We start from the raw sequence: 20,450 nt of genomic DNA, 5'->3' as shown, positions 1-20,450 counted from the left end.
TTCTTATCCTTCTAGCTATTTCCCTCATGATCTGGATTAGCGGTCACTACCTGCACTAAGTAGACGTATTCCCTTACCACTCCCGGCACCTCGCTACCAATTGTGAACTGCTGTTCTCTTGCTAGACTGCTAAACATTACTTTGGTTTTCTGCGTGTTAGTTCCTAGACCCATCGTTCTGCTCTGCCCGTCTAACTCATTGATTATATTTTGCAGTTCATCCCCTGGGTGACTCAGCAAGGCAATGTCATCAGCGAATCAATCGCAGATTACTTAGGTATCCTCTATTAAGTCCTATCCGCAATTGTTCCCAATACGGCCCTCCAGGCTAGGTAGCAGCGACGGCATAGAGGTAGAGCATCCGCCTCGCGTGCAAGAGAACCATGTGAGGTGCACAACACATCTGCGGAGGATTTTTGAACGCGGTGCGTCGACAGTGGTGCGTCGGACAGCGGAGCGCTGCGCGTGCCAGCCCAGCGATGCGCGTGCGCACGTGCGAGTAGTGTGTGCGAGGCGACGGCGGCAGGGAGCGTGGCGAGCACGAGGAGCGGAGAGCTGACGTGTCAGAAAACCGACGTGTGAAGGAAGAAAGCGCAGCGGAGGTCGTGTCATTCAAGCGTGGAGGTGGCAGCCGTCGGACGTTGGGTCCGTGCTGCCGTGGACCTCCCTTGGATCACCGACGCAAGCCTCCTGCGTTCTCTGCAAGCGTCGAGGTGGCAGCCGATGGAATGGGAGTCCATGCTGCCGTAAGCCACTCTTGAATAGCCTGATTTAAGCCTCCGGCGTTTTGTGACGCCGTCGACGGGACCTGGCTACGCTCGTTCTTTCTGCTGCTGCCAGGCTCTTCGGGCTCTTGACGACAGACCACCGGCGTCTCCCTGTGTTCCTCTCCGCTCTTAATACCACTTGGCTCCCTTATGTTGCTTCCTTCGGCGCAGCGCCAGCGAAGCGTCGCACTACGACCACCCGCGTCCGCCCTGTCTGCAAGGTATCCCCGCTTCACCTGGGACGCTCAGTACCTGGTGAACACTTTCCTGTATTCTGTAGTGTTGTACGCGTGTTGAGTGTGGGTTTTTTTGCCCCGCCGCGGTGGCTCAGTGGTTAGGGCGCTCGACTACTGATCCGGAGTTCCCGGGTTCGAACCCGACCGCGGCGGCTGCGTTTTTATGGAGGAAAAACGCTAAGGCGCCCGTGTGCTGTGCGATGTCAGTGCACGTTAAAGATCCCCAGGTGGTCGAAATTATTCCGGAGCCCTCCACTACGGCACCTCTTTCTTCCTTTCTTCTTTTACTCCCTCCTTTATCCCTTCCCTTACGGCGCGGTTCAGGTGTCCAAAGATATATGTGAGACAGATACTGCGCCATTTCCTCCCCCCCCCCCCCAAAAAAAAACCAATTGGTGTTTTCCTTTCTTATTGGCTCTTTTCCTTTAAATTATAAATACGGCTTCGTTTCATTCAGTTTGATCTCTTTGTTCTCTTATTTTGTTCGAACCTGTACGCGATAGCGTTCCCCTTCGGAAAGTAGGGGACACGCTAGCAATTCGCGACAGACCGGTGTTCGAATCCCGGTGCCGCGCAATTCTCCACCGGGTTTGAAAAAAAAAAAGCTACGGGTGTCGATGGTATTGCATAGCCAGGCCTGGTGTGCGGCTGATCTCGGTGATCAGAACTGACAATGCACCCCCTCACTGGAGCAGGATTTGGCCACCCTGGTGTAGTACTTGGCCACAACCTGATATGAACAAGACCCAGGAGTAGTCTAGACGTAGCGCTCCCGGCACTCAACAAAGATAATTTAAAAGAACTTATTGTTGCGCTAGTAGGTGCATGGTTGCTCTTAAAGACGAGTTGGGCACACACAAAAGACAGACACAGAAAAGAACACGGGAATATGGAAAGAGCGCAAACCCTTCGCTCTTTCCATCTTTCTGTGCCTGTTTTATGTCTGCGCTACTCGTCTTGCAGATAAATACATAACTAAGTAATGCACGTCAAACCTGTCCAGTGGACGTGATGTGCTGAAAACAGACTTGGCTTCAGCTGCTGCTCACATGGCGTGGTTTTCTAAGCGATTACGATGTGTAATATCTGTAGTCATGCACACGCAACCATGATGATCCAAAGAGCCTTCGAAGCGGGCGTCTTTACACTATTTTTATTTTGGCGTAAGCCATGTCACAGCGCGTTTGTTTTAATGCGCTCTTGGCGCACGAACTGACACCCCCCTCGACACAACAAGTAAAGAGAGACGTTTAATGATGCACTGATTACAAACAACTCGCTGGCCCACAATGATGAGAGAGACACAAACTCGCAATTCTCGAGACAGAGCCGGGACACTGCTGACGGCAGCACACGAAGTTTAGTCAACGTCTTGCAAGCGCGGGCCTTGCACATGGCTCGTGCAGCACAAGGGGCGACACATTTACTATCTTTGTTTTTATGGGGATCTAGCTGTTACGAACGATGGCAACGGAGGGCAGCGACGGCCACCTCGAGCGAGACATTTTTAGCACCGGCCTTTTTTATTCTTTTAAGGAAGAAATTTCAAAAACTGCATGGCCCAAAATAGAACTGCCGCTCTCTCCCTCCTTCAAAAGTTTCCTCTAAATGCCCCCTCAATAAAGCCGGAAGTTGTGTGAGCATGAAAACAAAGCGCGGCTTCGTAGCGGTGAGGGCGCAGGCGACGTGCCTTCAGTCATGTGCTCCGCGGTTGCGCGAAAACTGTCATATCGGAATGAGTGCGCTGAACGTGGCGTCAATTCCGAAGTCAGTACAAAGGATCCATTACTTGACATTTGGCATCTGCGAGTGCCGCCCTCATTTCTAAGGAGGCTCACCAGAAGACAGATTTCAAGAATGTCTGGCAGTAAGTAGCGCCTTCCGATAAGAATTGAACTTTTCTTTTTCACAAGGACAAAATTTCTTTCGTTCGTACTTAGGTTATGCCCTATTTTAAGCCATATGAAGGAAAAGACGCTCAAAACCTCCAGGCATCGAAGCCCGACTGTGCGGTAGCCCGACTAGTACCGTGGATATGTAACCATACATACACGCGGAAATATTTGCCTCCCTGTATTTTATTCCACTAAGTAACTATGTCGCGAACTAACGTCAAAGAAGGCCCGCTAAAAAACAGAAGAATGTTTTCAGTTCCAGTTTAAGTGACCCGTATACATGTATACACGTATACACGTCATCGGCCTTGAAGATAATCTAACTACGTCTGAAGGGGAAGTGCTTGCAAAATGCCTCATGCTGTTTCCTGTTTTTAGCTTAAGTACGCGTCTAATGAGCAAAGAGGTCGGGAGGACTCCCCGTCGAATAAGTGCAGTCCTTGCCAGCCAGCGAGGCTACCGCCTGCGGTGCCAGCGGTAACCGCCGTGTTTGTGGATGATGTAGACAACCTTGTGGCTGCCGTGGCCTCCGTAGTCGTCGTGCCCGTGGCCGTGATGATGCACGTAGTGCTTGTGGTGCACCGTCTTGGTGTGGTGGTGCACCGGAATATACACCTTGTGCAAGTGGTGCACGTTGTGGATCTTGTGCTTGGTGTGGTGCTTGTGGTACACCCTGTGAAACAGCGATAAGGTAGTGGATTAGTTTCGCTCAAACATCGGCTGCGTTAGGGGCATGGCGCAAACCTTAGTCAAGGAGCAAAGAACGTCAAGCCGGCTGTGAGGTAAGCTTCCATACTGTTCGCGCTAATCGGGCTCTAATCGCCTCATAGCGCAGTTTTTTTTTTTAACAGTAAATGGCGTGGCCACAGGCGCAGTATATGGTGACCATGACTCCCGTATTCACCTGCAAGCATTCAATGAGAATGTTATCTGGATGGGCCGAAGAGTGGGGGCTGTGAAAATATGCCTTATGACGTCGTATATAATTGTGGTGGGCGCATGGTCTGTTATATTGTGGGTAGGCTATACATATAAGAACTAAATGAAGACAGAAGGTGATGAGACTTGAGCAAGTGCGCCGTCGGGGTACGTAGTTGGTGACTTAACTGCATAGTTGACGATCAGATCTGAGAAGAATGAAGGACGGAGGAACGGGCCATGAAAGTGCATGTTGTCGCCAAACGTCCGCTCGTACACGTGGGGTGACTCCGCGAAGACTTCAGCCGCGTCTGCGCGTGTGTGTGTGACTTCGTACATGCACACCTGCGACACGTCCGCAAGGGTGACTTATTGGAGGCCTGCTACAGGTCTGCATGCGTGACTTCATGAAGACCTGCGACGCGTCGCTTTGTTTGGCTTCATTGTAAAGCAGCGCGAAAGAAAGGCTGTCTTTCTTTCCCTGGTCGCTCGTCTTTTGCGCTGTTTTACAATGAAGGCAAACAGTCCAACTCAGCGTTTTGCTAAACCATATTTATGTGTGACTTCATACATGCATGCGACGAGTCTGCGTGAGGAGGAGGGACTTTAATGGAACAGGAGAGGTCTGCCTGGTTGTCGGCCTGGCATGCTACTCCAGGTGAGGGTGAAAGAAGAGAATATTAGAGACGAGGATGGTGAAAAAAAAAAAGAGGAAAAGGAAGGGTGAATGGTGAAATCAAGCACACTCACAAACGCACACACACACGCACGCACCCACGCACACGCACACACACATGATTGTCAAAGAATGTCCACCAAACCCGTGTCTCTTAAAAACACTAAAAATGCTTTTGTCCCGCGCACACCCGAAGCCGCATCCCTCCAGGGTCCAAGGACATGCTCCAGGTGCACAGGGCCGTCCTGTCGGAGTCCTAAAGCACTTAAAAGTGCCTCGCGATGATTGTTGAAGAGTTGGCATATGCGCCCCTCCAAGGAGACTTGCGACGCCCGCCCGCATGCATAACTTCGTAGACACTTCTGAGTGCGCAACTTCATGGAGGCCCGCGCCACGTCTGCGTTCGTCGCTTCGTAAAGGCCCGCGATTCCCTTGCATGCGGGACTTCGTAGAAGCTCGCGTGTGCGACTCCTCTGACACCTATGCGTGTGTTACGTGTAGAAGCACGCGGCACATTTTTCTACGGGGCATCTTACTGTCGTGTCACGTCCCTGAGTGACTCAACTGCGGAAGAGACCGGTTTGAGTTCTCGAGAGCGTCGGAATGAGACGCTGCGTAGACGACGTGCCGAGGAAACGAAGCTTTCGCAATTAAATCATGGTTAACCAGAGCTAAACCACAGCCAATTTTTTTGTCAGACTTCTGCCTTTTTAAAGATTTCTTTCCCTTCATCAGTGCCGTTCTCGGTTGCCAGGTCGTCGGGACAGCACTGCGTGATCGTGGACTGCGGAAATAATCAAAGAAATCGGAAGCGGATCGCCGAAAACGTATGCGGGAAGCATACAAAGGCAGTCCCAATGCGGTTGCGGCATTGTTTCTGCTACACCCCTTTCCTGCCGCCTACGAATTAAATCGCCAGTATACGTCTTGCGTAAGCGGGAACGTCTTTGTACCAATTACGAACTCTCGGTTATGTTCAACCCATTTCGCCGATGACAGACGCACGGAAGAAAGCTCGGTACCGATGTCGAGCCTGATGGAGGACAAGCACTGGGCAAGTGATTTTGCTATCTTTATCGCGTCGCGCATTGTTTGAGAAGTTGTTTTCATTACCGTGAAACTACTGAGACCACGTCGTAATAGCGATGGGCAATATGTCTCCGTTTTGCGTTAAATTTGGCCTGGTTATCAGTGGTATGATCGTGGTGCCGCACAAGACTAACGCATCGTGCGCAGGTCCGCAACACTGTTTGTACGTTGCAACAGAATTATGGGCACTGGAAATTCTTGGTCAATCCTTGTGTTTATGGTTTATGGGGGTTTAACGTCCCGAAGCGACTCAGGATATGAGGGACGCCGTAGTGAAGGGCTCCGAAAATTTCGACCACCTGGGGTTCTTTAACGTGCAGTGACGTCGCACATCCCACGAACCTCTAGAATTCCGCCTCCATCGAAATTCACCCGCCGCGGCCGGAATCGAACCCGCGTCTTTCGGGTCAGTAGCCCAGCGCCATAACCACTCAGCCACCGTGGCGGCTGGTCACATCTTGACGTTATCCATCATTTCGGCTACTTTCAGCGGATGTGTGTGGGATGAGCGAATTAAAAAGAAGTAATTAAAGAAAGAGGATCGTGCAGTGGGTATAGCAGTAACTCTGTAGACAAAACACACACATCTCGGCACTAGTGATCGTTCCAAAAGTGGGAACGATCCCAGTACACTCAAACGTTCCTAGCCTGACTTCGGTACCGAATCCCAATGCTCGTTTTTCTCCAATGTCCGCTAAATTTGTTTTCCTTTCTTCATACTGCCTACTATCCTTTATTTCCGCTGCCCCAGCTCAGGTGCCGCCGATACAGTGATGGCAGATGCCGGGGTGGGCAAAAATCTTTTAACTTCCTTTTTATTATATTTTTGATTAAACACTTACTACTACTACTAAATTTGTGACTTTCTGCGGCTGCCGCTCAGCGCGATCACCGACTTGTATCAGGACCAGGCGTAAAAATGCCCGTCAGCGCACATTCAGTACCGCGAGATGGATGAGACAAACCAGCAGCAAGTCACGACGTATTGTTTTATGTCCACCGGGGCAGGATGGCAAACTTCATAAACAACAGTGAACGGCACGCATGTCACATGACCTGCTTAGTTTAAAATTATTTCACGCGATATGAAGTTAGCTCCCCTTTAAGTCGTGACAAGCAGAGTCGGCAGATATATACATGAAACAGGCCACACTGTGCAATTATCAGTGCGCGATGCATGCATATACTGCGGTGCGCCGTAGTACACCTGCATCGCGCGATCGGTGGCTGCGCATGCGGTTCCTTCGCTCTGCACTTGTGTGCACAGTTGCAGTTAGTTACAGTGAAAATGGGCTCATGCCTAACAGATAAATCATGGGCATCTCAGTAGTAAGCGGAGCGCGTCCCTTGGGCGTCGCTCCGGCCTGCGAGTGCGGCACTGACGATCTCTCACTCGCATTACGTGGTTTGTTCGGTCACCTAAACAAAACCAGCCATGTTCTCAGTTCAGAAGCCCCGCAAAACATGAACCTACCGGGCAGCGTGCACCGCGCAGTAGCATCACGCACAGCCCAAGATGGCGCCGGCGTTGACTCGCGTGGGGCGACACAAGCAAAGTAAGACGGTGGCGTCTATAGTGCGACTTTGTATAGAGACACATCTGCGTGTGTGACTCCGTTGAAGCTTGTGCGCGCCTTCGTACAGGCCTGTGAAGCGGTGCAAGGGGTTGGCGATTACTGCCCCGCCCCAACCTCGTGCTAAGGAGACTAAACCGCGGACGGAGCGACGCGTGCCGCAGCAACCGCCTAACGACAGCTGTTGCTTCAGGCACTTCTACGTGGCTCTGAAATCCTTGAGATTGTAATCAGTGACCGCATTTTAGTGCGCGAGCACTGAAACCCCCAATCTCGCAGATGTTTGTCTGTCCGATGCCTCCCTCCGTGACTTTGGGGTTGCTCGAGAAAGGCAACCCCTGTGAGCCCTCATGCCACTCATGGCGCATTGGTGCAGCGATTAAGCGATAAGCCGCTGCCCTGCGATGGCAGCCACTGGCGGGCCTTGTGCGACCCAAGTTGCTCTTTCCGAGTAACCAGTCATTCATTTAACTGCCACCTGCCATGGCGGGCAGTTTTCTCACCATACGGTGGGCAGGTTGTGATGACGCCGCAAGGTAACTTGGTCTAGATGCCCACCTGCCTCCTAGGTTGCTTCTCTGAGCATTTTTCGTGGATTTTTCGCTCGCGGTCAACGACGCCGAAGGTGATGCCGAATTTTCAGCGACACGAGCTCTTTAACGTTATCGCGTTAAAAATTTAGAGAATACCGTATCCTTGAACCAAACAAAGCTGATTATAACGCCATTAACTCATCATCAGAAGCTCACTTGGCCCCATACAATAAGCTGACAGGCTAATTGAACGCTATAGGTTTATGAACTCTACACAAAGAAAAACTATTTGAATTGCGTGAAACACATATTCCGTCAGGTGTTTTCTCCACCACCACCAGAAGCGGTGGTGGTGGAGAAAAAAAAGAGGCCCACCCACTTCACCCGATTATTTATTAAAGATGCCTCAAGGGCCCTTGGGCGAGGGCTTTACATTAGGGCTTTAAATATTGCAGAAAAAATTAAAGCTAGAATTTGAATTTGAGGCCAATTGGCCAATTAGAGTTACTTTTCCATTCTCGGTTAAAAGTTAGTCCCGATTCTAATACATTTTGGCGGCATATTCGGCGGAATGGTTAGAATGAGAGCTCTGCCCTTTCTTGAAAGATCATACGACCATTTTTCAGGATGACGAATCAAACCGTCAGTATTTCAATCGCTGCTTTCCATCCATATTTGCTTTTGCTCACTCAAGAACTCTTGATGTTATGTCCAGCTCGGACTGAAAGTAAACCCAATATCACATTCTCTGTGGCGAGGGCGTCCAGCAGCTACACGGTAAACAAGTATCAACCCAAATGGAAGTTCCCCTTTAAGCTCTAAATGCGGAAATGTTTACTCCATCAATATGGCGGGAAAATGCGGAAAAATCCCTTTTTTACTTCCTGCGCTGAAAATTGAGGAAAAAAGGAGTATTTCCCTCTTTTAATTCCCATTTTTAAATAGAGTTTCTTGGCCTCAGTGCTCCCTGGTCCCCACAGTGCAGTAAAAACACCTTTTTTCGCCGTCTGCACCGCCACTTAGCTTCTCGTCTGCTGCTGGTGAGTCATGTGATAATTACGGTGAGTGACGTCCCTTGGTTGCCATCTTCGATGTCGGACTGTACCCACTTTCCGCTACAGTACGCTACATTAAACTGCTCCTCCAACCACACTCGATCTTCCTCTGTCAGCGTTAGATCCTAGTCATCATTCTCACGGCTTTCTTGCGCATGACTCACGCAGTGCGTTGAAGCAGACTATCAACACCAACATTCAACGCCTAGCTCTTTAATCAGCTGATGAGGCTACGTTTTTCTTCAATCGCGCTAAGAAACCCAAGTTCGAAGGCATGAAGATGAAAGCAAGCAGTGCCATGCCGGAGTGCCTTCGGTGGCCTTCTCACTTTCAACTTATTCTGCTCTGGTTTATAGTGACCTGTAGCGTGATCCATGACCGTAAAAACTACTCGAGAACCCTTTTCAGCTCCGAACTATTGATTCTAAGGTTACATCGCTTTATCTACGATAACATGCAACCAAACGAGATAGCAAAATACAAGCAGACGATTCCTGCCGCCTCCGACTACACCGCCGCTGGGTTCTCACATGGCGAAAAGGACGCTTCACGCGTTGTCACATTTGAGCAGCGCAGTTCCCGGGATGCCCCCGCAGCTGGCACAGCTGTAACAATACGGACGAATAAACATGACGCCATTTTGTGTTCTATTTCGCTGGGTAGTAAAAATCTTACTCCCTTGTAAAGTACTCATATATACTTCTCTCGTATAGGAGTGTATATAAAATGCTCCACATATATGGGGTAACTAAAACCTCCTTTCGTGTGTGCGCTAGCGGGCAAGCCACTTGATCCCATCTGGGTCTCTTTTGTTGTTGTTGTTGTTGTTGTTGTTAAGGGTGTAATGAACACAGAAGCCGAATAAACCATGTAAACCCGATTATGCGCAGCGGCAGTTATCAAAAATGGCTGTGTAATAAGGAACGTCATGCAAAGCACAGCGTCGGGAACAACCAGCGGTACAGTCCAGGCACAGACCAGAGGCAGCGGTCAGTCCAGAGCACGCACGAGGGACGGAGCGTTCGGCGCTTCTCGTCGTCTTCTTCGTTAAGCGCCAGCCTCTAAAGTTTCCAAAGCCGAAGGCCAGTCTTACAGCTAGAATACTTTGTGTTGGAATTTAAAGCGGCTACTCCAGTCGTCCTTGAATGGCGCTGTTGGTTGCAGATTGGCACGGGTGATCCTGGTACACACGAGGAGGCCGCTCAGTGTCGTGCAGAACTACATACCGGTGTCCCTAACAAGTACTGTTTATGAAATAATCAAACATGTGCTTTACTCCGCTATAACGACTCGAAGAAGAAGACGATGGTTAGCGGGCTGGCTGTCTGAGATCGGTCCTTAATTTTCGGCATTTTTTTCCCAGTCCGAGAGCATTCGGTTCGTTTTTTGTTTGTGTCTGGGGTTCCCTGGCCACCGGCAGAAGCACGTCAAGTGACCTCCTGGGCGCTCTAAGCCGTATCCACGCTGACACGGAGCATCACCGCCAGCTGCACTCAATGCTGCAGCACTCATGGCAGCAGCGGCAACGGCTACCCCCAGTAGCAGCAGCTATACAGACCAGGGCCCTGCGAACAAGACTGCGCGACGAGTCTTTGGTACGGCTTGTCGCTTTGCCTAGTTGGTACGACATTATAAGAACAATGAATAACTGCGCAATAAGGACGGGACAAGAGAGAAGAACCATGCGGGAGAAGCGCAGACTAAAAACTGGTTTATTGCAGCAACGCCTCCTTCCTTCAGCCACAAAGCGCATGCGCAGCATTCACAAAGACAAAAGCCATAATCATCTCATCAAACCGAGAAACTCCAACTCCTTGCGGTACAGGTGTATTGAAGCCTCGCTAACACATTTGTCAGGCCCTAATCTCGCGATTTCCAAGGCTTCGATAATTTCACGCTCTTTCTTATCTCTCGCGCGTCCGATAACCTTAGTCCTGCTGAAAAGCGAATTGCATTCTTTGTCATCATACTTGCGGTCTAACAATGCTTAGGCAGGTTCTGCCCCCGTGAATCAGCTAAGGAACTGGCATGCTCTAATAATCTAATGTTGATGCAGCGGCCAGTTTGCCCGACGTACACCTTACCACAGGTCAGCGGAATTTGGTAGATTACATTCGATCTACAGTGCACAAACTTGTCCCGTCCTTTTTGCGCAGTTATTCATCGTTCTTATGATGTAGTTGGTTACTTTTCTGAATGGCCAGAAGTTGCGTTCTGCAGGGATGTGTTCTCCCGTACAGTGACGGATTTCCTCCTGGCGATATTTGCACGGGAAGGATGAATTGTTCTCAGATCATGGACCACAATATTCATCCCGAGAATTGGAGTCATTTCTTCGAGACAGATGAATCGAGCACAGATTTTCTGCTGCGTGTCACCCATAGGCAAATGGACAGACAGGTGGAAAGGTTTAACCGCGTGCTCAAATCCCATGTTCAGCTGGCCATATTGGAACAATAACCAGTAAAAAAAACTGCCACACAGTACTTAGGCACTTATAGAGCCACCCCTCATAGTGCCACTGGAGTCTCCGGGTGCGCTTCTGCATGGCCCGCACATGAGGTCATCCTTGGACGTGAATGAACATCCCCCCCCCCCCCCCCCCCGACTTCGCGGACCCCGCTCAGGAAATGTGCTCTCTTCGTAAGAGGGTGAAGGAGTATCGGCACAAAAATAAGGTGTATGCTGACCGATGAAGAGGGGCCCGAGTACCGAAGTTTCACGTCGGAAAGTATGTGAGAGTCAAGAAACCGGTTCCCGGCCCGAAGGGCTCTCCAAGTTTTGGACCACCGCTAAAAATCCTGCCTGGAGGGCGGGCTCACCTGGAACGCCTCGCAGTTTACCGCAGTACCAACGGAGACATCGTCACAGCATGCGGTGCTAGGCGGGGACCACAGCGGCCAAGCTGCGCAGACATCTGGCGGAACTTCACTGCCGTCTGAGCCACGTCAGTCAACATCACCAGGTCGATTACAGTAGAGTTCACAACGCACGCGACTTGCTTCAGGTGATGGTGCTGGTGTTGATAGTGCTGATTATGATGGTGATAGTGCTGATAGCGATAGTGCTGGTGGTTATAGTGCCTGTAATAAACCTGCTGTCGAGCCAACACCACTTCGTCGGTTGTCAAAAAATCTGAGGCAACCCACAAGATTTCAACGATATGTGCAGTGACATTTACCTACTTGTAGATATCTATGCTCGACACATTTTATTTATTTATTTATTTATTTATTTATTTATTTACCCACAACACCACAGTGGCATTACAGTGTGTGTGTGCGCGGGGGGGGGGGGGGGGGGTAGGTTGTACAAAGCAAACAAGAATTATTACAAGGGCAGTCACAATGACAATGCAAACAGCTCATTGTCAGTAATATTAACAAGAAATGATGACAAAGCATTCCATTCTCGAACAGTGTGAGGAAAAAACTACATCGTGAACATATCGGTTCTTGACCTCAATTCGCGTGCTTTATGTTTATGATCAACCCGCTCGGATCTGTAGTGTGGATGAAAAATGTACTTCTACCTAGGAATAGCAATCCTATTGTAAAATATATTATTAAAAAATTTAAGCTTTAGCTTTCTCCTTCTTACTTCGAGGGGTTCCCATAATAATTCCTGTTTTATGCCAGACACACTAATGTATTTACTACAATTCCCAGAAACATAGCGGGCCGCTAAGTTCGGGACTTTTTCTAATTTTTGTCTGTCGGTCTTTGTTGGTGGGTCCCATACAGTACAAGCATATTCTAGCGCGGACCTAATATACGTTTTAAATAGTAAATCCCTAGAGTCTTGCGGAAACATTCTCGTGCTACGGCGCAGAAAACCCAAACTTTCCCAGCAACATAATCAACATGTCGATGCCACACATAGTCTTGAGATGATGTACACAACTAAATACTTATATTAGGGAACAGTTTCCAATAAGTGGCCGTTTATGTTATAGACGTAATTAGGTACATTATTTTTCCTAGTGAAACACATGTGCACTGTTTTTTGCAAATTTATATTCATGTGCCACTGTTCACACCACCGGTGCAATGCATTTAGGTCTTCCTGCAAAGCGATTGAATCCTGGGAATTTTTCACTTCTCTGTATACTACACAGTCATGAGCGAAGAGTCGCATGTAGGAAGTAATATTCTCTGATAAGTCATTAATGAACACAACAAGAAGCAACTGCCCCAAAACAGACCCTTGTGGGACGCCTGACGTGACGGAAGTTACATTTGATTTGGCTCCGCTTATTGTGACATACTGACACCTTAAACTTAAATATTCCCTAATCCATTCAACAACCTTCTTATTCACATTTAAACAACGCATGTTTGTAGCACTTGTACCTGCTTGTGATACTTGTACATAACTGCTTTTAGGTAGGAATAGATGTAGCGTTCAGGGGTAACACTAGGCGTCCTTAGTAATTGAATCAAAATTGCCGTTTGGGCGAGTTGGTGTGACATGATTCGAAAAGACCAGCGCGGAAACAGACAGGGACACGAGAAGAAAAAACACTGACGACAGTACAGCACAGCGCTCGTCCTGTCCTCAGTGTTTTTTCTTCTCGTGTCCCTGTCTGTTTCCGCGCTGGTCTTTTCGAACTTAGTAATTGAGTGATATATATATATATATATATATATATATATATATATATATATATATATATATATATATATATATATATATATATATATATATATATATATATATATATATATATATATATATATATATATATATATATATATATATATATATATATTGCTAGTAGAACTGTACAATTAATCGTGTTCGTACGTTACGCCTGTAGAGACATTTAATGTTTAAAAAAAGCGGGTTTATATCTTCTTTTTCTTCGGGAGGGCTCTATAAAACATGTCTATTTTGTTTCTCACCCGTTTCCAAAAAGTCTCTTTCCTTTTCTTCTTTATCTGTACATGAGTGTCAACCGCTGCTTGCCACGGGGTGGCGTGACCGGCTCAGGCAGTTTCCCACCTTTAGTCACGTCCCCAAAAACAATGATGTATTATTGTCTTCAATAAATTAAAAAATATAAGAATTTCATTGGAAACGGCAAATTTCGTCATGGGGCCTCGATTACCGCCCTTATCTGAACACACCCATATAATTCTGGCGGTAGGCTTCACAGTCGTACACAACCGCTTGCACCATCCCGAAATTTTCTGGGAATAGGGCTGACACGTGTCAGACAGACCTTACTCATTTAAAAGTTCTGTCTCGCCAGCTCGTGGGCTGACCGAAGAACAAAGGCCGAAAAAAACACTTCTGTCCCAATTAACGGCTTATGTTCCATCCCCCTAATTAGGCACAGTGGTGCGCAACTGGAGGAACCTTATGCCTTTTTTTTTTTTCAGTATAGCTAGGGAGCACTGCAGTCGAACCCCTGAATCGCAGGATACCTTCCCCTCGTCGTAGAAGTAACAAGAGTCGTCTCCTCCTGTTCAAAGTCAGCTCAAGCCCAGCGTCGGGAAATCAGCCGGATGGATGGTCGCGTGGCGTGCACATAGAAGCATTCCATCAGTAGCTTGGAACTGCGGGGCGATGAGACAAAATGACGTTCCCACCCAGCTCAAGATCGCCCCAACAATGCACGCACAAGAGGCTCGGCTAACGGCGCGTTTGAGTGTGAGACATGCAAAGTAAAATAGCTCAGCAGGTTATCACGAGAGGTCGATCAGGTTTGAGTTATTAACAAACTCGCGGCGTACCAATTAATGTGCATCAGCTTGCTCGTTTGCGGAGGAATGTGAAAACCGCATGCAGCGATTTGCGCGTGCATGGCGGCGGCACGTTGTATCCGACGCGGGTCTCTCGCTCTGCCTATTTTGTTTTGCTTCTATCTTTCATGCCTCAAGCGTCGGGCGACTAGCCAATAAAAACGCCGGACCTTTCAAGCACGAGCAATGCCTCTCGGTGCCAAATCTGCTGCTCCGTTCATGCGGAATGTCGTCCTTCTTGTTTTTTTCCTTTCGTGCGTATACCAGCTGTCAAAGAATGGCTTGCAACTACTGGCGCCCAAAACTTGGGGTGGGCGCATGAAACTGTTTCGCAGTCAAATGCGTCACTTTTCTCTTTCTATGCCCTGATTTTGTTTCGACGACAAAAGAACGCGAATAACGCTTGCTTAATGTCGCAGCAGCAAGAGTGGCGGTGGTAGACGGAGCTTAATTGTTGGAACGTGACCCATTACTTTTCGTCTGGCGCACACAAATAAAACATAGACCCAAACTTTCCCCCTCGGCGATATGTCTCACCTGACAGTCGTTATTTGCATTTTTTAGCTCAAGACAGGGATCGATAAGAAAGAATGAATATCAACGAGCACCAGTACTGAGTACTGCCGATGCAAAGGGGCATGCAGCCCTATCAAGCTGGCTACTGGCAGCTTTTTCTGCAGGCCTCCTACATCATGTATAGTGATGTAAATAAAGTTCTATTCTATTCTATTCTATTCTATTCTATTCTATTCTATTCTATTCTATTCTATATATTGTGGAAGGTGATCCACATTTATTTTAGGTCCTGGTAGCCGCGGCTGGTGAGCCGGCGGAGCGGGCTGTTGACGTTGCTAAACAGGACGGTTGCCGAAAGCGTGCGCTTCTGCGCGAGGCAGGTCGCGTTCCCAGCTTCATCTTCTTCATCAGCACCGCCGGCGATGCCAGCGCCGCTACAATGCCACTAATCTATCAGCAGACTCCTTTCTTTAAGAGAAAATTGGCGGAGTGATGATATGTACCGATGTGGCAAAGCTGGGACAGCCTTAATCTTTCGCTGCATTCCCGCTGCTCTTTGATTTCGCAGTCACTTTTTCGTTCCGCTGCTGGTGCTTCACTCCTTTGATCTAACGCGCCGCCGTTCCTTCATTGGTTCGTCTTACCGCGAGTGTCAAAGGCGGAAGACTCCGCCCGCGAAGCCTGCAGGATGCCTGCAGGAAGACACCGCTCACTCCGTTCCAGCAAATCGGTATGGATCTGCTTGGACCTTTCCCTACCGATGGATCGCTGTTGCGGCGGACTATACCTCACGCGCTATGCCCGAGCTTTGCCTTATTCAACAGCTTTTCGTCGAGTGAATCGTTTTTCGACACGGTGCCGCAGAGGTCCTGACCACCGATCGTGGAGCCGCAGTCATGATCCAACTAGCGTCCGAGATTTTGAGCTAAGCCGCAGCGCAAAACTATACCGCATACCATCTGCAAACAAACAGGCTCACTGAGCGCCTATGTATCTCTATGTGCGTCGATATCGAGCACAAAACTTGGGACGAAGTGTTACAATACCTTGCTTTTGCGCACAACACCGCTATTCAGGAGACCACCGGATTTTCACCTGGTGCACGGACGGGGAGTGAGTGGACGCTTTGCTGCCCCACCAGCCACTTCGGTGCTCAGCGCATCACGCGGAAGAAGCCCGGCAGCTGGCACGACTTCGCATCCCAGCGCGTCGATGCACGCAGCGTCGCACGTTCATTTCCGTGCTGGTGATCGAGTGTGGATGTGGACTCCAGTCCGACGCCGCGCTCTTAGCGAGAAGCTGTTGAAACACAACTTTGGACCGTACGAGGTGTATAGGAGATTTACATGACGTGCTGCTGCCAAATGTAACGCGGCCGTCTCGCCGACCGCCTCACTGCGAAGTCGTTCACGTGGTTCGCCTCAAAGCGTACTGTGACCGCTAGGAGCACGTGTTCTAATTTTCCCGCTTAACGCACATTTCTGTGCTTTAGCCATGCCTTTTGCTGGGCATCATTTGTGCTCCCTCGACTTGTTGCTCGAAGCGAGTCGACGGCAAAGCGGAATAGGATCCGGGAGAATCGCCCGTGAGCTGCGTCGCGACCTCTCTGTCTTCGGACCTCTACCCCTCCAACCCTGCTATCCCCCCTCATCCTAACCCCACCCGGGAGGACTAGGAGGCGACCCTGCTCGGCTGCTCTGACCTACGGGCCCAAAAGGCCATGGTTGAGCGCGCCCGGGCAGCGGCCGACGCCACTGGGGTCCCGTACTAGGGAGCCCACCTAGTGTTTGTGAGGGAAGAGTCGGTCGTGCTCTTTTCGAGGCAATAAATGCATTCGCCTGGCTCTGGCTCTCTTTCACCTGCTTTATAGGTGTCTCAACAACCCGTGACAGTATTAGCTTGCTAATTTTGAACCAATGTCGTTGAATTCAGTTTTTGTATGATTTTGCAAAACCAAAGCGACCACTGCTACTCCTTTACTGCGAAACCTGTCATGCTTCGCGAGTAAATTGTTAGCATACAAGTTTGGGGGTTTTGCGAGGGCCCAACTGATGTGCAGACAGGTTGAATTTGTGCCAAATAATCTGTCAGTGAATTTTCTCGGTGTATTTCGATTCACGAATCCTTGCAAGTACGGGACCGAACAAAATGACACAGTACTCTCCTCGTGCCGTTTAAATTATTGAAAATCAAGTGAGCTCACGCTGCTATAACTACAGCCCGCTTAGGCCGCTGGTGTGCTGATTAAGAGACAAGTGAATGACTGGCAGAAGGCTTATGTTGTTCTAGACTTCTATTTACTACTCAGTTCACTAATCATCTCAGTAGTACATTCTCATGACGACGTAGTGCTAGTAAAGTATGCCTGCTTCTCCCAAATTTAAAATCATGTGTAGCCTGCAGGTTGTCGCATCACTTGTGGCTGTGAAGCGAACTTTTCCGGCATCCCTAGGCAGTTGCACGGCGAATCCGCTACCTGGAGACAAAGCTCACTCGCGGAGCATGAGTCTGCTAGCCTTCTAAAGCTGGCGTTCATCCGTTCAACGCTCAAGCTGCAGATTTTATACATGCCGTTTTTTTTTATTTTGTACCGCTTTATAAAAAAAACGACGCTGATGGTCACATGGATGCCGCCTTCACTGAGTGTGTGCGGAGCTCGCCAGACTTAAGATAACGAGACAGCGGCCGAGGTTATGGCCATTCAGTCGATATTCGCTAATTATATGTTTAATCATTCGCTTAAGCCTGCATGGTGTGACTGCATTATTGAAGACTATTGATTCGAGGCTAATCCAACTTGCAGGTCCTGCTAAAGGGCGATCGGTCAACTCCCTGCTTTTCCTCAGTGTACGCCCACTTCTGGTGAACGCTGAGCTTCTTGTTTCGAGTTGAGATACGAAAAAGCAGGGAACTGATTGGTGAATATCCCAGTACATCTTGCCCTTTGGCATGTTATGCGAATTGGATTTGCCTCGAATCAATACAGTCTTCAAGAGTGCGATTGCAACATGCAGCGTTCTGTGAATAATTATAAAGATGATTGACAAATATTGGCTAATTAGTCGCATAATCGTGAGTGCTGTCTCGTTATCTTTAGTTAAGGCAGCATCTACGTGACACCCTCGTAGCATCTACATGAGTGTTAAGGCAGCATCAACGTGGTCATCAGAATCATGTTTATGTGTGTGTATATATAGCGTATATGCCCTGACGAAAGAAATGCCATTCCCGAAACTATTTTCACAATAAACCTTTAAAACGAACAGTCGCGTTTTTTCGTAAGGATGTACTTATAAGAGCCAGCCGTCAAGCTCGCCCCGTCTGCCCACTGACGTCATCCGGCTGGGGACGCGCGGCGAGGTGTGTCGCCCTAATCGGTTGAGAGCTACTGCGAGTAGCGGTTTTTAGATATTATTTCTAAGTTTAAGGGTTCACGCACAGGTTTCAAATAGGACTCGAATACACACTAAGACCATTTGTACAGATCCGCTGCACCAGAATATGCCCGCCGAAATTATTTCAGGGTCCCTTGAAGGAACTAATCACTCACTGACATCCACCAAGCGCCACCATGCGTCTACAAAGGAAAGGTATGCAGCTCACACAGAAACTTCGTAGTTAAAGAAAATTTCGTCCTGCTCCGGGATTCGAACCCGGGAGCACCGCTTCACTGGAGAAGTCGCCCGACCAACTGAGCTAACCAGGACGGCTAGCAGATCCTAGGGGGAGAGCGAATTGATCAATAGCTCGGCATGGGAACGGTGCCGGCCAAATATTTAGGGAAAAACCCCAAGGTTTAGTTTACTTGTAATTGTTCCCTTATGGCAAATATACTCCGCCTTTGGGGATTTCCCTAAACATTTGACCAAAGAAAGTTATATTTGAATTGCAGAGCAAGGGCAAATTGATTATATTTTAGCTGAAATTAGAAAAAAATGACAGGTGCATGTATTAGGGAGTCAGACGCGTGCCAAAGAAAGGAAAACTGATTCACGGGCCACCAAGTGTCACATGATGGATAGAAAATTGGCTGGAACAACGTCACTGCGTTTAGCGCAGGACAGGAGTAATTGGAGTTGCTGTTATATGAGATGCTGCTCTGCAGTAAACTCTACTCGGCTGTTGATGTACGCAAGATCTTCTCATTTAAAAAAGAGTTGTTTTACAAACTAAGAGAAGTTGGCCAATTTCTTCTGAAGTGGAATCCGATCCAACTTCTTTTTTTTTTTCATCGAGTCGTAGCACTGCCGTACAGATGCGCAGGCGCCACTCTCGGACTCTCGGAAAGAGGGCGATGTCCCGTTCTTTCACTCCCACCTTCCTCTCTCCCCTTGGGGCGCGGACCGGGTGTCCGCCGAGATGCGAGACAATTACTGCGCCATTTCCTTTCGCCAAAAACCAATTTTCATTTTTCAACAGTGAACAGCGCTGCTTGGCAGCACAAAGATCCTTTTTGGGCACAGTGACCAGTTCGTTCGTGAACTCATGGAAGCCCTGCACGTGCGCTTGAATAGCGTTAATTGTAACACTCAAACTTAAGGACGATTGACTGATAGGGAATGGTGGAACTAGCGAAACAGACGCAGGACTAGAACAAGAACTAGCCCAGCAATTTACTGTATTGGACTGACTGGGAATTTGACTATTTAGTCTCATCACTTGGGTTGCAATGATTATCTTAGCGTTTTGGTTGCTACGCGTGGTGTAAAATGCGATTATTGCTGCCTTTGTGTTTTTTTTTTGTCGTTTGTGTTCCTATTTATATGTGCTTGACGCCGGGAGGCACAAGAACCTCAAGGCCACCTAAGACTGTCCACAAGAGGGAGCGTCATACTGCGCTAAGAAGCAACCAATAAGCTTCTAATGAGCTGATGCATAATGTTTTCTATATTGTTCTCGAATAAACTTCAATTGCGCCTGCCTGGTACTTCTTCGCTTTGTCCGTGTTTTCAGCTATACGTATTGGAAGTTGATTGCGGCTCCTGTGCTAAGCACATGTACTATACGCCTTGGGAAGAGAACAGACTATGTAAGCGAAGACAACTCACGGCACGTGCACGGGGTAGTGCACCGGGTAGTACTCCTTGTGCTCCCTACGGACAGGTATGGGGATGGGCATCATGCTGAAGCTTGAGTGGCCGCCCAGCGCCGACGCGGCCAGGGCCATCTTGAGAAACTTGCCCTGCTCCGAGGGACGCGTCAGGACGGAGAGTAGCACGACTGCCGCCATGCACCGCTTCCAGGCGCCCATCGCGGCGCTCAGTTGGACGACGGAGTGCCCGGTGCCCTGCGTTGTTAACACCGCGCACTTGTGGCTGGCCCTTTCCAGGCGCCTCAGTTTTCGTAACCAGAACGCCCGTAGTGCGGCCTCACTTAAAAGGAAAGTGCGCACTGTCTGCGCGGCGAGAAAAGCCAGTGCTTTCAATGTTCTGCACAGCCCAGCAC

The 20,450-nt window shown here is 48.8% G+C and overlaps 1 protein-coding gene across 1 annotated transcript; it reads right to left on the bottom strand.

Moving 5' to 3' along the window:
- Window positions 1-3,309: 3,309 nt before the first annotated feature.
- On the bottom strand, window positions 3,310-20,256 carry LOC144130027 (uncharacterized). Its single transcript, XM_077664068.1, has 2 exons — window positions 20,054-20,256; window positions 3,310-3,570 (listed from the first exon to the last, which is right to left on the bottom strand). Exons 1-2 carry the CDS (start codon window positions 20,254-20,256, stop codon window positions 3,354-3,356), a joined length of 420 nt encoding a protein of 139 aa, XP_077520194.1. The 3' UTR covers window positions 3,310-3,353.
- Window positions 20,257-20,450: the final 194 nt, after the last annotated feature.

This window comes from Amblyomma americanum, chromosome 4 (assembly GCF_052857255.1).
Source record: "Amblyomma americanum isolate KBUSLIRL-KWMA chromosome 4, ASM5285725v1, whole genome shotgun sequence".
Lineage (NCBI taxonomy): Eukaryota > Metazoa > Arthropoda > Arachnida > Ixodida > Ixodidae > Amblyomma > Amblyomma americanum.
This window is presented reverse-complemented; position numbering and strand designations above follow the sequence as displayed.

Bases quoted from the DNA above. Each gene is read 5' to 3' on its own strand.
- LOC144130027 (XM_077664068.1), bottom strand. From the start codon at position 20,256: ATGGGCGCCTGGAAGCGGTGCATGGCGGCAGTCGTGCTACTCTCCGTC. The intron at 3,571-20,053 runs GTGAGTTGTCTT...GCTGTTTCACAG, and splicing joins CACTACCCCGTGCACGTGCC to GGTGTACCACAAGCACCACA.